Source organism: Telmatherina bonti, assembly GCF_933228915.1.
Source record: "Telmatherina bonti genome assembly, chromosome: 20".
In the NCBI taxonomy this organism is placed as follows: Eukaryota; Metazoa; Chordata; class Actinopteri; order Atheriniformes; family Telmatherinidae; genus Telmatherina; species Telmatherina bonti.
This window is the reverse complement of record NC_136618.1, coordinates 33,195,648-33,207,884: the sequence shown is the minus strand read 5'-3', so window position 1 is coordinate 33,207,884 and position 12,237 is coordinate 33,195,648. Positions and strand designations below refer to the sequence as shown.

Sequence of the window (12,237 nt, the reverse complement as noted above, 5' to 3'; positions counted from 1 at the left end):
CCTCTATGACTGGTCTGATGTTAGACCATAGTGGTCCTCACCTCTATGACGGGTCTGATGTTAGACCATAGTGGTCCTCACCTCTACAACCGGTCTGAAGTTAGACCATAGTGTTCCTTACCTCTACAACCGGTCTGATGTTAGACCATAGTGTTCCTCACCTCTATGACGGGTCTGATGTTAGACCATAGTGGTCCTCACCTCTACGACGGGTCTGATTGTACACCATAGTGGTCCTCGCCTCTACGACGGGTCTTATTGTAGACCATAGTGTTCCTCACCTCTATGACTGGTCTGATGTTAGACCTTAGTGTTCCTCACCTCTACAACCGGTCTGATGTTAGACCATAGTGGTCCTCACCTCTACGACCGGTCTGATGTTAGACCATAGTGTTCCTCACCTCTACAACCGGTCTGATGTTAGACCATAGTGTTCCTCACCTCTTCGACCGGTCTGATGTTAGACCATAGTGTTCCTCACCTCTACAACCGGTCTGATGTTAAACCATAGTGGTCCTCACCTCTACAACCGGTCTGATGTTAGACCATAGTGGTCCTCACCTCTACAACTGGTCTGATTTTAGACCATAGTGGTCCTCACCTCTACAACCGGTCTGATGTTAGACCATAGTGGTCCTCACCTCTATGACTGGTCTGATGTTAGACCATAGTGTTCCTCACCTCTTTGACGGGTCTGATGTTAGACCATAGTGGTCCTCACCTCTACAACCGGTCTGATGTTAGACCATAGTGTTCCTCACCTCTACGACGGGTCTGTTGGTAGACCATAGTGTTCCTCACCTCTATGACTGGTCTGATGTTAGACCATAGTGGTCCTCACCTCTATGACAGGTCTGATGTTAGACCATAGTGGTCCTCACCTCTACAACCGGTCTGATGTTAGACCATAGTGTTCCTTACCTCTACAACCGGTCTGATGTTAGACCATAGTGTTCCTCACCTCTATTACGGGTCTGATGTTAGACCATAGTGGTCCTCACCTCTACGACGGGTCTGATTGTAGACCATAGTGGTCCTCACCTCTATGACTGGTCTGATGTTAGACCATAGTGTTCCTCACCTCTATGACTGGTCTGATGTTAGACCATAGTGGTCCTCACCTCTATGACGGGTCTGATGTTAGACCATAGTGGTCCTCACCTCTACGACGGGTCTGATTGTACACCATAGTGGTCCTCACCTCTACGACGGGTCTGATGTTAGACCATAGTGTTCCTCACCTCTATGACTGGTCTGATGTTAGACCTTAGTGTTCCTCACCTCTACAACCGGTCTGATGTTAGACCATAGTGGTCCTCACCTCTACGACCGGTCTGATGTTAGACCATAGTGTTCCTCACCTCTACAACCGGTCTGATGTTAGACCATAGTGTTCCTCACCTCTTCGACCGGTCTGATGTTAGACCATAGTGTTCCTCACCTCTACAACCGGTCTGATGTTAAACCATAGTGGTCCTCACCTCTACAACCGGTCTGATGTTAGACCATAGTGGTCCTCACCTCTACAACTGGTCTAATGTTAGACCATAGTGGTCCTCACCTCTACAACCGGTCTGATGTTAGACCATAGTGGTCCTCACCTCTATGACTGGTCTGATGTTAGACCATAGTGTTCCTCACCTCTTTGACGGGTCTGATGTTAGACCATAGTGGTCCTCACCTCTACAACCGGTCTGATGTTAGACCATAGTGTTCCTCACCCCTACGACGGGTCTGTTGGTAGTCCATAGTGGTCCTCACCACTATGACGGGTCTGATGGTAGACCATAGTGGTCCTCACCTCTACAACCGGTCTGATGTTAGACCATAGTGGTCCTCACCTCTACAACCGGTCTGATGTTAGACCATAGTGTTCCTCACCTCTACAACCGGTCTGATGTTAAACCATAGTGGTCCTCACCTCTACAACCGGTCTGATGTTAGACCATAGTGTTCCTCACCTCTACAACTGTTCTGATGTTAGATAATAGTGGTCCTCACCTCTACAACCGGTCTGATGTTAGACCATATTGGTCCTCACCTCTATGACTGGTCTGATGTTAGACCATAGTGGTCCTCACCTCTATGACTGGTCTGATGTTAGACCATAGTGTTCCTCACCTCTATGACGGGTCTGATGTTAGACCATAGTGGTCCTCACCTCTACAACCGGTCTGATGTTAGACCATAGTGTTCCTTACCTCTACAACCGGTCTGATGTTAGACCATAGTGTTCCTCACCTCTATGACTGGTCTGATGTTAGACCATAGTGGTCCTCACCTCTATGACAGGTCTGATGTTAGACCATAGTGGTCCTCACCTCTACAACCGGTCTGATGTTAGACCATAGTGTTCCTTACCTCTACAACCGGTCTGATGTTAGACCATAGTGTTCCTCACCTCTATGACGGGTCTGATGTTAGACCATAGTGGTCCTCACCTCTACGACTGGTCTGATGTTAGACCATAGTGGTCCTCACCTCTATGACTGGTCTGATGTTAGACCATAGTGTTCCTCACCTCTGTGACTGGTCTGATGTTAGACCATAGTGGTCCTCACCTCTATGACTGGTCTGATGTTAGACCATAGTGTTCCTCACCTCTATGACTGGTCTGATGTTAGACCATAGTGGTCCTCACCTCTATGACTGGTCTGATGTTAGACCATAGTGGTCCTCACCTCTACGACGGGTCTGATTGTACACCATAGTGGTCCTCACCTCTACAACCGGTCTGATGTTAGACCATATTGGTCCTCACCTCTATGACGGGTCTGATGTTAGACCATAGTGGTCCTCACCTCTACAACCGGTCTGATGTTCGACCATAGTGGTCCTCACCTCTACAACCGGTCTGATGTTAGACCATATTGGTCCTCACCTCTATGACGGGTCTGATGTTAGACCATAGTGGTCCTCACCTCTACAACCGGTCTGATGTTAGACCATATTGGTCCTCACCTCTATGACGGGTCTGATGTTAGACCATAGTGGTCCTCACCTCTACAACCGGTCTGATGTTCGACCATAGTGGTCCTCACCTCTACGACGGGTCTGATATTAGACCATAGTGGTCCTCACGTCTATGACTGGTCTGACGTTAGACCATAGTGTTCCTTACCTCTATGACTGGTCTGATGTTAGACCATAGTGTTCCTTACCTCTACAACCGGTCTGATGTTAGACCATAGTGGTCCTCACGTCTACGACGGGTCTGATATTAGACCATAGTGGTCCTCACGTCTATGACTGGTCTGATGTTAGACCATAGTGTTCCTTACCTCTATGACTGGTCTGATGTTAGACCATAGTGTTCCTTACCTCTACAACCGGTCTGATGTTAGACCATAGTGTTCCTCACCTCTATGATGGGTCTGATGTTAGACCATAGTGGTCCTCACCTCTACGACGGGTCTGATATTAGACCATAGTGGTCCTCACGTCTATGACTGGTCTGATGTTAGACCATAGTGTTCCTCACCTCTGTGACTGGTCTGATGTTAGACCATAGTGGTCCTCACCTCTATGACTGGTCTGATGTTAGACCATAGTGTTCCTCACCTCTATGACTGGTCTGATGTTAGACCATAGTGGTCCTCACCTCTATGACGGGTCTGATGTTAGACCATAGTGGTCCTCACCTCTACGACGGGTCTGATTGTACACCATAGTGGTCCTCACCTCTACAACCGGTCTGATGTTAGACCATATTGGTCCTCACCTCTATGACGGGTCTGATGTTAGACCATAGTGGTCCTCACCTCTACAACCGGTCTGATGTTCGACCATAGTGGTCCTCACCTCTACAACCGGTCTGATGTTAGACCATATTGGTCCTCACCTCTATGACGGGTCTGATGTTAGACCATAGTGGTCCTCACCTCTACAACCGGTCTGATGTTAGACCATATTGGTCCTCACCTCTATGACGGGTCTGATGTTAGACCATAGTGGTCCTCACCTCTACAACCGGTCTGATGTTCGACCATAGTGGTCCTCACCTCTACGACGGGTCTGATATTAGACCATAGTGGTCCTCACGTCTATGACTGGTCTGACGTTAGACCATAGTGTTCCTTACCTCTATGACTGGTCTGATGTTAGACCATAGTGTTCCTTACCTCTACAACCGGTCTGATGTTAGACCATAGTGGTCCTCACGTCTACGACGGGTCTGATATTAGACCATAGTGGTCCTCACGTCTATGACTGGTCTGATGTTAGACCATAGTGTTCCTTACCTCTATGACTGGTCTGATGTTAGACCATAGTGTTCCTTACCTCTACAACCGGTCTGATGTTAGACCATAGTGTTCCTCACCTCTATGATGGGTCTGATGTTAGACCATAGTGGTCCTCACCTCTACGACGGGTCTGATATTAGACCATAGTGGTCCTCACGTCTATGACTGGTCTGATGTTAGACCATAGTGGTCCTCACCTCTACGACCAGTCTGATGTTAGACCATAGTGTTCCTCACCTCTATGACTGGTCTGATGTTAGACCATAGTGGTCCTCACCTCTATGACTGGTCTGATGTTAGACCATAGTGTTCCTCACCTCTACGACCAGTCTGATTTTAGACCATAGTGTTCCTCACCTCTACGACTGGTCTGATGTTAGACCATAGTGGTCCTCACCTCTACGACCAGTCTGATTTTAGACCATAGTATTCCTCCCCTCTACAACCAGTCTGATGTTAGACCATTGTGGTCCTCACCTCTACAACCGGTCTGATGTTAGACCATAGTGGTCCTCACCTCTACAACCGGTCTGATGTTAGACCATAGTGGTCCTCACCTCTACAACCGGTCTGATGTTAGACCATAGTGGTCCTCACCTCTACAACCGGTCTGATGTTAGACCATAGTGTTCCTCACCTCTACAACCGGTCTGATGTTAGACCATAGTGGTCCTCACCTCTACGACTGGTCTGATGTTAGACCATAGTGTTCCTCACCTCTACGACTGGTCTGATGTTAGACCATAGTGGTCCTCACCTCTACGACTGGTCTGATGTTAGACCATAGTGGTCCTCACCTCTACGACTGGTCTGATGTTAGACCATAGTGTTCCTCACCTCTACGACCGGTCTGATGTTAGACCATAGTGGTCCTCACCTCTACAACCGGTCTGATGTTAGACCATAGTGGTCCTCACCTCTACAACCGGTCTGATGTTAGACCATAGTGTTCCTCACCTCTACAACCGGTCTGATGTTAGACCATAGTGCTCCTCACCTCTACAACCGGTCTGATGTTAGACCATAGTGCTCCTCACCTCTATGACGTGTCTTCTGTTAGACCATAGTGCCATAGTGGTCCACACTTCTGGGATCGGTCTGATACTGGACCATAGCGGTCCTTATCTTTAGGGCCAGTCTGATTCTTCCATTTCTTTATAAGACAACAACTTATGGAGAGATGCATAAATGAAGGTAAAGAAACTCGTGTTCTCCTTTACCAAGGTAAAAGATAGACTAGCTGGGTGGTCTCATGTTCCAGCAGCTCTCCTATTGGATGTGAATATCATTATCTTTTCTAACTCTCTCCTAGTTGAGGAGGTGCTAGTGGTGGAGGAAGTGCAGCAGGCAGAAAAAGACGACGTGGTTCAACTGCTTGAGGAGGAAGAGGAGGAGATCCAAGGAGCAGAAATTTCACAGCAGAGTCCTCCAACTCTTCAGAAACATGATACCAAAGTAACCATCCGTTTCTTCCGTATTAGCCATCCTTCTACCCTCCAGTCCCACCCGTCCTCCCCTCCAGTCCCATCCATCCTCCCCTCCAGTCCCACCCGTCCTCCCCTCCAGTCCCACCCGTCCCCCCCTCCAGTCTCATCCGTCCTCCCCTCCAGTCCCATCCATCCTCCCCTCCAGTCCCACCCGTCCTCCCCTCCAGTCCCATCCGTCCTCCCCTCCAGTCCCACCCTCCAGTCCCTCCCATCCTCCCCTCCAGTCCCACCCGTCCCCCCCTCCAGTCCCACCCGTCCTCCCCTCCAGTCCCACCCGTCCTCCCCTCCAGTCCCACCCGTCCTCCCCTCCAGTCCCACCCGTCCTCCCCTCCAGTCCCATCCGTCCTCCCCTCCAGTCCCATCCATCCTCCCCTCCAGTCCCACCCGTCCTCCCCTCCAGTCCCACCCGTCCTCCCCTCCAGTCTCATCCGTCCTCCCCTCCAGTCCCATCCATCCTCCCCTCCAGTCCCACCCGTCCTCCCCTCCAGTCCCATCCGTCCTCCCCTCCAGTCCCATCCATCCTCCCCTCCAGTCCCACCCGTCCTCCCCTCCAGTCCCATCCGTCCTCCCCTCCAGTACCACCCTCCAGTCCCTCCCATCCTCCCCTCCAGTCCCACCCGTCCCCCCCTCCAGTCCCACCCGTCCTCCCCTCCAGTCCCACCCGTCCTCCCCTCCAGTCCCACCTGTCCTCCCCTCCAGTCCCACCCATCCTCCCCTCCAGTCCCACCCGTCCCCCCCTCCAGTCCCACCCGTCCTCCCCTCCAGTCCCATCCGTCCTCCCCTCCAGTCCCACCCGTCCTCCCCTCCAGTCCCACCCTCCAGTCCCTCCCATCCTCCCCTCCAGTGCCATCCGTCCTCCCCTCCAGTCCCACCCGTCCTCCCTTCCAGTCTCACCCGTCCAGACAGATGTTGGAGTCGGCTGAGGTGTTGATGTGTTTGTTTTTGCAGACGGAGCTGACAGACACAGCTGTGGATGGAGAACTGACGGCCACTGAGGTACGGTTCTGATCTGACATCTGGATGTGTTTTGTGTTGACTCATGCTGACTCATGTTAACTTTAACCCACCTGTCTCTGTCCAACAGTCTGACCAGGACGAAGACCTGAAAACTCAGGTAAAGCTGTGCTGCATGCTGGGAGTTTGAGTTGATGGAGGTGCCTGGTGTGTGTGTTACTGGTTCATCTTTAAGTTCTTTAGCTCTGATTAATCAGAGGAAGGCAAAGGCCACTGAACAAACTGAACAGGGTGAAACTGGATGATGTGACTGCAGGAAAATCACATTTTAATGTTCACAGCAAACATCTGTAGAGACTAAACAGGACAGGGTTGGATTATAATGTCATGATATGTTCATCGGCTCATCAACTAGGCGTGCAGCTGAGGAACATCCAACTTTAACAGATATAACACAATCTGATCTTTGTGACTCTCCCTGCTGCTCTGTCTTGGACTGTCCCAGAGACCTAATTGGACAGCCTCCAGCTGGCGTGGTACACCGTATCCTCTGTTACCTGAATGACCATGGCCAGAGTCTTTGTACTTTCTCCTTTAGACCAGTCTCGTCTAGACACCATGTAGGGTTTATCCCTCCATCCCTCCATCCCATCCCTCCTCTTCCTCCTCCATGCTGGGTTTCAGCTGTCTGTCTTCTACTTCATCACTGTAGTCCATCTTCCTGATGTCCTCCGAGAGCTTTAACATTCTATCCTGGAAAGTGTTTCAGATGCTCACCAGCCCCCGGTTGCCCTCCTTCTTCCTGGTGTCCAGTGTCATTTTGCTGGACTTTGGGTGAAACCCTCCATCCATGACAAGGATCTTTCTGGTCTGCAGAGACCTGCACCTCAATGGCACAATAAACCAGAGAATAGAAATATCAGCAAGCTGAAAATCTGCTCTGCCAAATAAAGTATGTTGCATTATAATGAGTCTGTTTTGACTAATCTGTGGATGTTTTGTACATGAATATAATAAGCAGTACTGAATAAGCAGTACTGAATGCATCAGGGCAGTGTGGGTTTGAGTTCCTCACTGAAGAGATTGAGGATGTAGACAGGAGGCTGATTGGTGGACTCCATGTCCTGAGTCTCATCCGACAGCATCCCTTTGTTCCACCAACTGTTGTTTTTCCTCCATATGTAAAGTTGGCTTTTTCTTCTGTCTCCTTCCTTTTGGTATCAGGAGACCCTGGGAAGTCCTGAGGATCTGCAGAAACCTCAGAGCACCATCAGCGCACTGAGACGCTCCTTTTTAGAAGGAGGAGAGGGAGGAGGAGGAATGACTGAGTGGGAGAAACGTCTGGCCTCCTCACCGTTCCGGCGAGTGGATGACTACCCGATGATTGAACCTCTGGAGCTAGATGAGGTGAGATGGTCAGGAAACAGTCAATAGCACTTATCTTACAGCCTCCTGCTGGTACGTTCTTGCTGCTGCTGTCTCCAGTTGTCTCCAGGGACGTCGGTAAAGTGTCAGTGTATCAATGTGGTCTAAATTGATGCAGTTATGTCTGGGTAAAACATCTGTCCGAGATTCTGATGTCACAAAGTCATTGAGGTTCTGATACAACCTGCTTTAGTAAGAGAGACGGAAAGGGACCGGACCACTGAGCAGACTGTTCTCTGTTGGCCAATTGGTCCATAAGAACCATGGAAGAACTTCGCTTGAACAACATTAAACTTTTTAGTTTAAAAAAGTTTTAGTTGAACCTAAATGTCCATAGAACTTTGGTGGAACCTCAGCAGAACATCAGCAGATTTTACATAAAATGGTTGTTGATCATGAGTAAAACCTTTTATTGAACGCTGGTAGATTTTTGGTGGAACCTCAGTAGGACCCTAATAAATGCAGAACTTTGGCAGAACTGTTATAGAACATAGAAGGATCATTATGGAACTTTGGTAGAACTTCAGTGGAACCTCAATCTAACTTCAATGGAACTTTGACTGACTGTCAGTGAAGCCTACATGTGACTGGTTGAACCTCAGTAAAATCGTTTATAAAACATTGGCAGGTCTTTGGTGGAACAACACTGGAACATTGATGGAACTTTGAATGATTGTTAGTTGAACGTTTATGGGTCTTTGGTAGAATTTTGGTGGAACATCAACAGAGCCTTTTACAGAATGCAGCCATATCTTTGGTGGAACCCCGGGTTGCATCCGATTCAATTCACAGCTTCCTGATTAGATTTTGTTGAATCCAGTTTAATTTAACATTGATTCATTTCCAGACATTTTTGTAACAAAATCAGATATCTTACAGTAATCAGATTATTGTAACAATCTGAACTGACACGTCTACAATCTCTTCTGAAAACCATATGTGAAATGAAAAATACTCTTGATCTCAGAAGGGAATTTATTTTCTTCAGATCAGTGTTTGCTGTCCATTATTGGCTTTAAGAATTTTTATAGAAGCAACACAAGAAATCTTTCAATATTTCAGCACTTAATTTATTAAATTTCTAAACATTTAAATGTATGATTCAATATTTTTAAATCCAGCTTTTGTAATACCTTTTCAAGAACTCTGGTGGAACCTCAGTGGTCTCAGAGAAAGCTCAGGAAATTCGAAGTCTCACGTGTCACCTGATTGGTAATTGTTAGTCTGTGTGTGTCTGATGTTGCTCATTTGTGCGCTCCAGGAGGGCGGGCTTATGGTAAACCAAGCTTCTGCTCAACCAATCAGAGAGAAGCACTTCACAGTGGGGCAGAGCTATGACACAGCCTCTGGCAGGGTCTTCACAATGACAAGCAGGGACGATGATATCACAACAGCAAACGTGAAGGTGGGCCAACAGGTCAGAATCATCCCAGTTCCCGCCACTGAGGATGTTGTCCCAGGAGGACCCCTGATCACCATCCGGGAAGTGAAGACCCCAACCTCACCGTTAGAGGTGCCACTGAGTCTCCGTGATGCCATTAGTACCACTGAAACCAGCAGAGATGGAGCCGGAACTTTAGACCCCTGCTGCGGCGGAGTCTCTGTGATGTCAACTTTGTTTTCACTTCCCCTCCCTAAATCCCCTTTGGATGAATTCAGCCCCACCCACAGCAGAACCTCACCTTCCATGGCCAGAGTGGTACGCTGGTTGGCATGGAAACAAGCATGAGGAGCAAACACAAAGACCTCACAACAAAACCTTACAGCTCTGAACAAGGGAGGTTTGACCTGAAAACCTGAGTAAACTCCAGAGACCTGATGGAGCAGGCAGTAGAGACCTGATGGATCAGACAATAGAGACCTGATGGTGCAGACAGTAGAGACCTGATGGAGCAGGCAGTAGAGACGTGATGGATCAGACAATAGAGACCTGATGGAGCAGGCAGTAGAGACGTGATGGATCAGACAATAGAGACCTGATGGAGCAGGCAGTAGAGACCTGATGGATCAGACAATAGAGACCTGATGGAGCAGACAGTAGAGACCTGATGGAGCAGACAGTAGAGACCTGATGGAGCAGGCAGTAGAGACCTGATGGAGCAGACAGTAGAGACCTGATGGAGCAGGCAGTAGAGACGTGATGGAGCAGACAGTAGAGACCTGATGGAGCAGACAGTAGAGACCTGATGGAGCAGGCAGTAGAGACCTGATGGATCAGACAATAGAGACCTGATGGAGCAGGCAGTAGAGACCTGATGGATCAGACAATAGAGACCTGATGGAGCAGACAGTAGAGACCTGATGGAGCAGACAGTAGAGACCTGATGGAGCAGGCAGTAGAGACGTGATGGAGCAGACAGTAGAGACCTGATGGAGCAGACAGTAGAGACCTGATGGAGCAGACAGTAGAGACCTGATGGAGCAGGCAGTAGAGACCTGATGGAGCAGACAGTAGAGACCTGATGGAGCAGATAGTAGAGACCTGATGAGGCAGGCAGTAGAGACCTGATGGAGCAGACAGTAGAGACCTGATGGAGCAGACAGTAGAGACCTGATGGAGCAGGCAGTAGAGACGTGATGGAGCAGACAGTAGAGACCTGATGGAGCAGACAGTAGAGACCTGATGGAGGTGACAGTAGAGACCTGATGGATCAGACAATAGAGACCTGATGGAGCAGGCAGTAGAGACCTGATGGATCAGACAATAGAGACCTGATGGAGCAGACAATAGAGACCTGATAGAGCAGACAGTAGAGACCTGATGGAGCAGGCAGTAGAGACCTGATGGATCAGACAATAGAGACCTGATGGAGCAGACAATAGAGACCTGATAGAGCAGACAGTAGAGACCTGATGGAGCAGGCAGTAGAGACGTGATGGAGCAGACAGTAGAGACCTGATGGAGCAGACAGTAGAGACCTGATGGAGCAGACAGTAGAGACCTGATGGAGCAGGCAGTAGAGACGTGATGGAGCAGACAGTAGAGACCTGATGGAGCAGACAGTAGAGACCTGATGGAGCAGGCAGTAGAGACATGATGGAGCAGACAGTAGAGACCTGATGGAGCAGGCAGTAGAGACCTGATGGAGCAGACAGTAGAGACCTGATGGAGCAGACAGTAGAGACCTGATGGAGCAGGCAGTAGAGACGTGATGGAGCAGACAGTAGAGACGTGATGGAGCAGACAGTAGAGACCTGATGGAGCAGGCAGTAGAGACGTGATGGAGCAGACAGTAGAGACCTGATGGAGCAGACAGTAGAGACCTGATGGATCAGACAATAGAGACCTGATGGAGCAGACAATAGAGACCTGATGGAGCAGGCAATAGAGACCTGATGGAGCAGACAGTAGAGACCTGATGGAGCAGGCAGTAGAGACCTGATGGAGCAGGCAGTAGAGACGTGATGGAGCAGACAGTAGAGACCTGATGGAGCAGACAGTAGAGACCTGATGAGGCAGGCAGTAGAGACCTGATGGATCAGACAATAGAGACCTGATGGAGCAGACAGTAGAGACCTGATGGAGCAGACAGTAGAGACCTGATGGAGCAGGCAGTAGAGACGTGATGGAGCAGACAGTAGAGACCTGATGGAGCAGGCAGTAGAGACCTGATGGATCAGACAATAGAGAACTGATGGAGCAGACAGTAGAGACCTGATGGAGCAGGCAGTAGAGACCTGATGGAGCAGACAGTAGAGACCTGATGGAGCAGACAGTAGAGACCTGATGAGGCAGGCAGTAGAGACCTGATGGAGCAGGCAGTAGAGACCTGATGGAGCAGACAGTAGAGACCTGATGAGGCAGGCAGTAGAGACCTGATGGAGCAGGCAGTAGAGACCTGATGGAGGTGACAGTAGAGACCTTATGGATCAGACAATAGAGACCTGATGGAGCAGGCAGTAGAGACCTGATGGATCAGACAATAGAGACCTGATGGAGCAGACAGTAGAGACCTGATGGAGCAGGCAGTAGAGACCTGATGGAGCAGACAGTAGAGACCTGATGGAGCAGACAATAGAGACCTGATAGAGCAGACAGTAGAGACCTGATGGGGGTGACAGTAGGGACCTGATGGAGCAGACAATAGAGACCTGATAGAGCAGACAGTAGAGACCTGATGGGGGTG

General features: G+C 49.4%; 1 protein-coding gene across 1 annotated transcript in view; it reads left to right on the top strand.

Moving 5' to 3' along the window:
- Positions 1-12,237, top strand: part of epb41l3a (erythrocyte membrane protein band 4.1-like 3a) — a gene marked incomplete at both ends in the record, with an annotated part of 67,126 nt that overhangs the window by 47,201 nt on the left and 7,688 nt on the right. Inside the window, 5 exons of the mRNA XM_079260009.1 lie at positions 5,557-5,699; positions 6,680-6,727; positions 6,816-6,845; positions 7,910-8,092; positions 9,372-9,809. Coding sequence (XP_079116135.1) covers positions 5,557-5,699; positions 6,680-6,727; positions 6,816-6,845; positions 7,910-8,092; positions 9,372-9,809 — 842 coding nt within the window. The remainder of the gene's footprint in view (positions 1-5,556; positions 5,700-6,679; positions 6,728-6,815; positions 6,846-7,909; positions 8,093-9,371; positions 9,810-12,237) is intronic.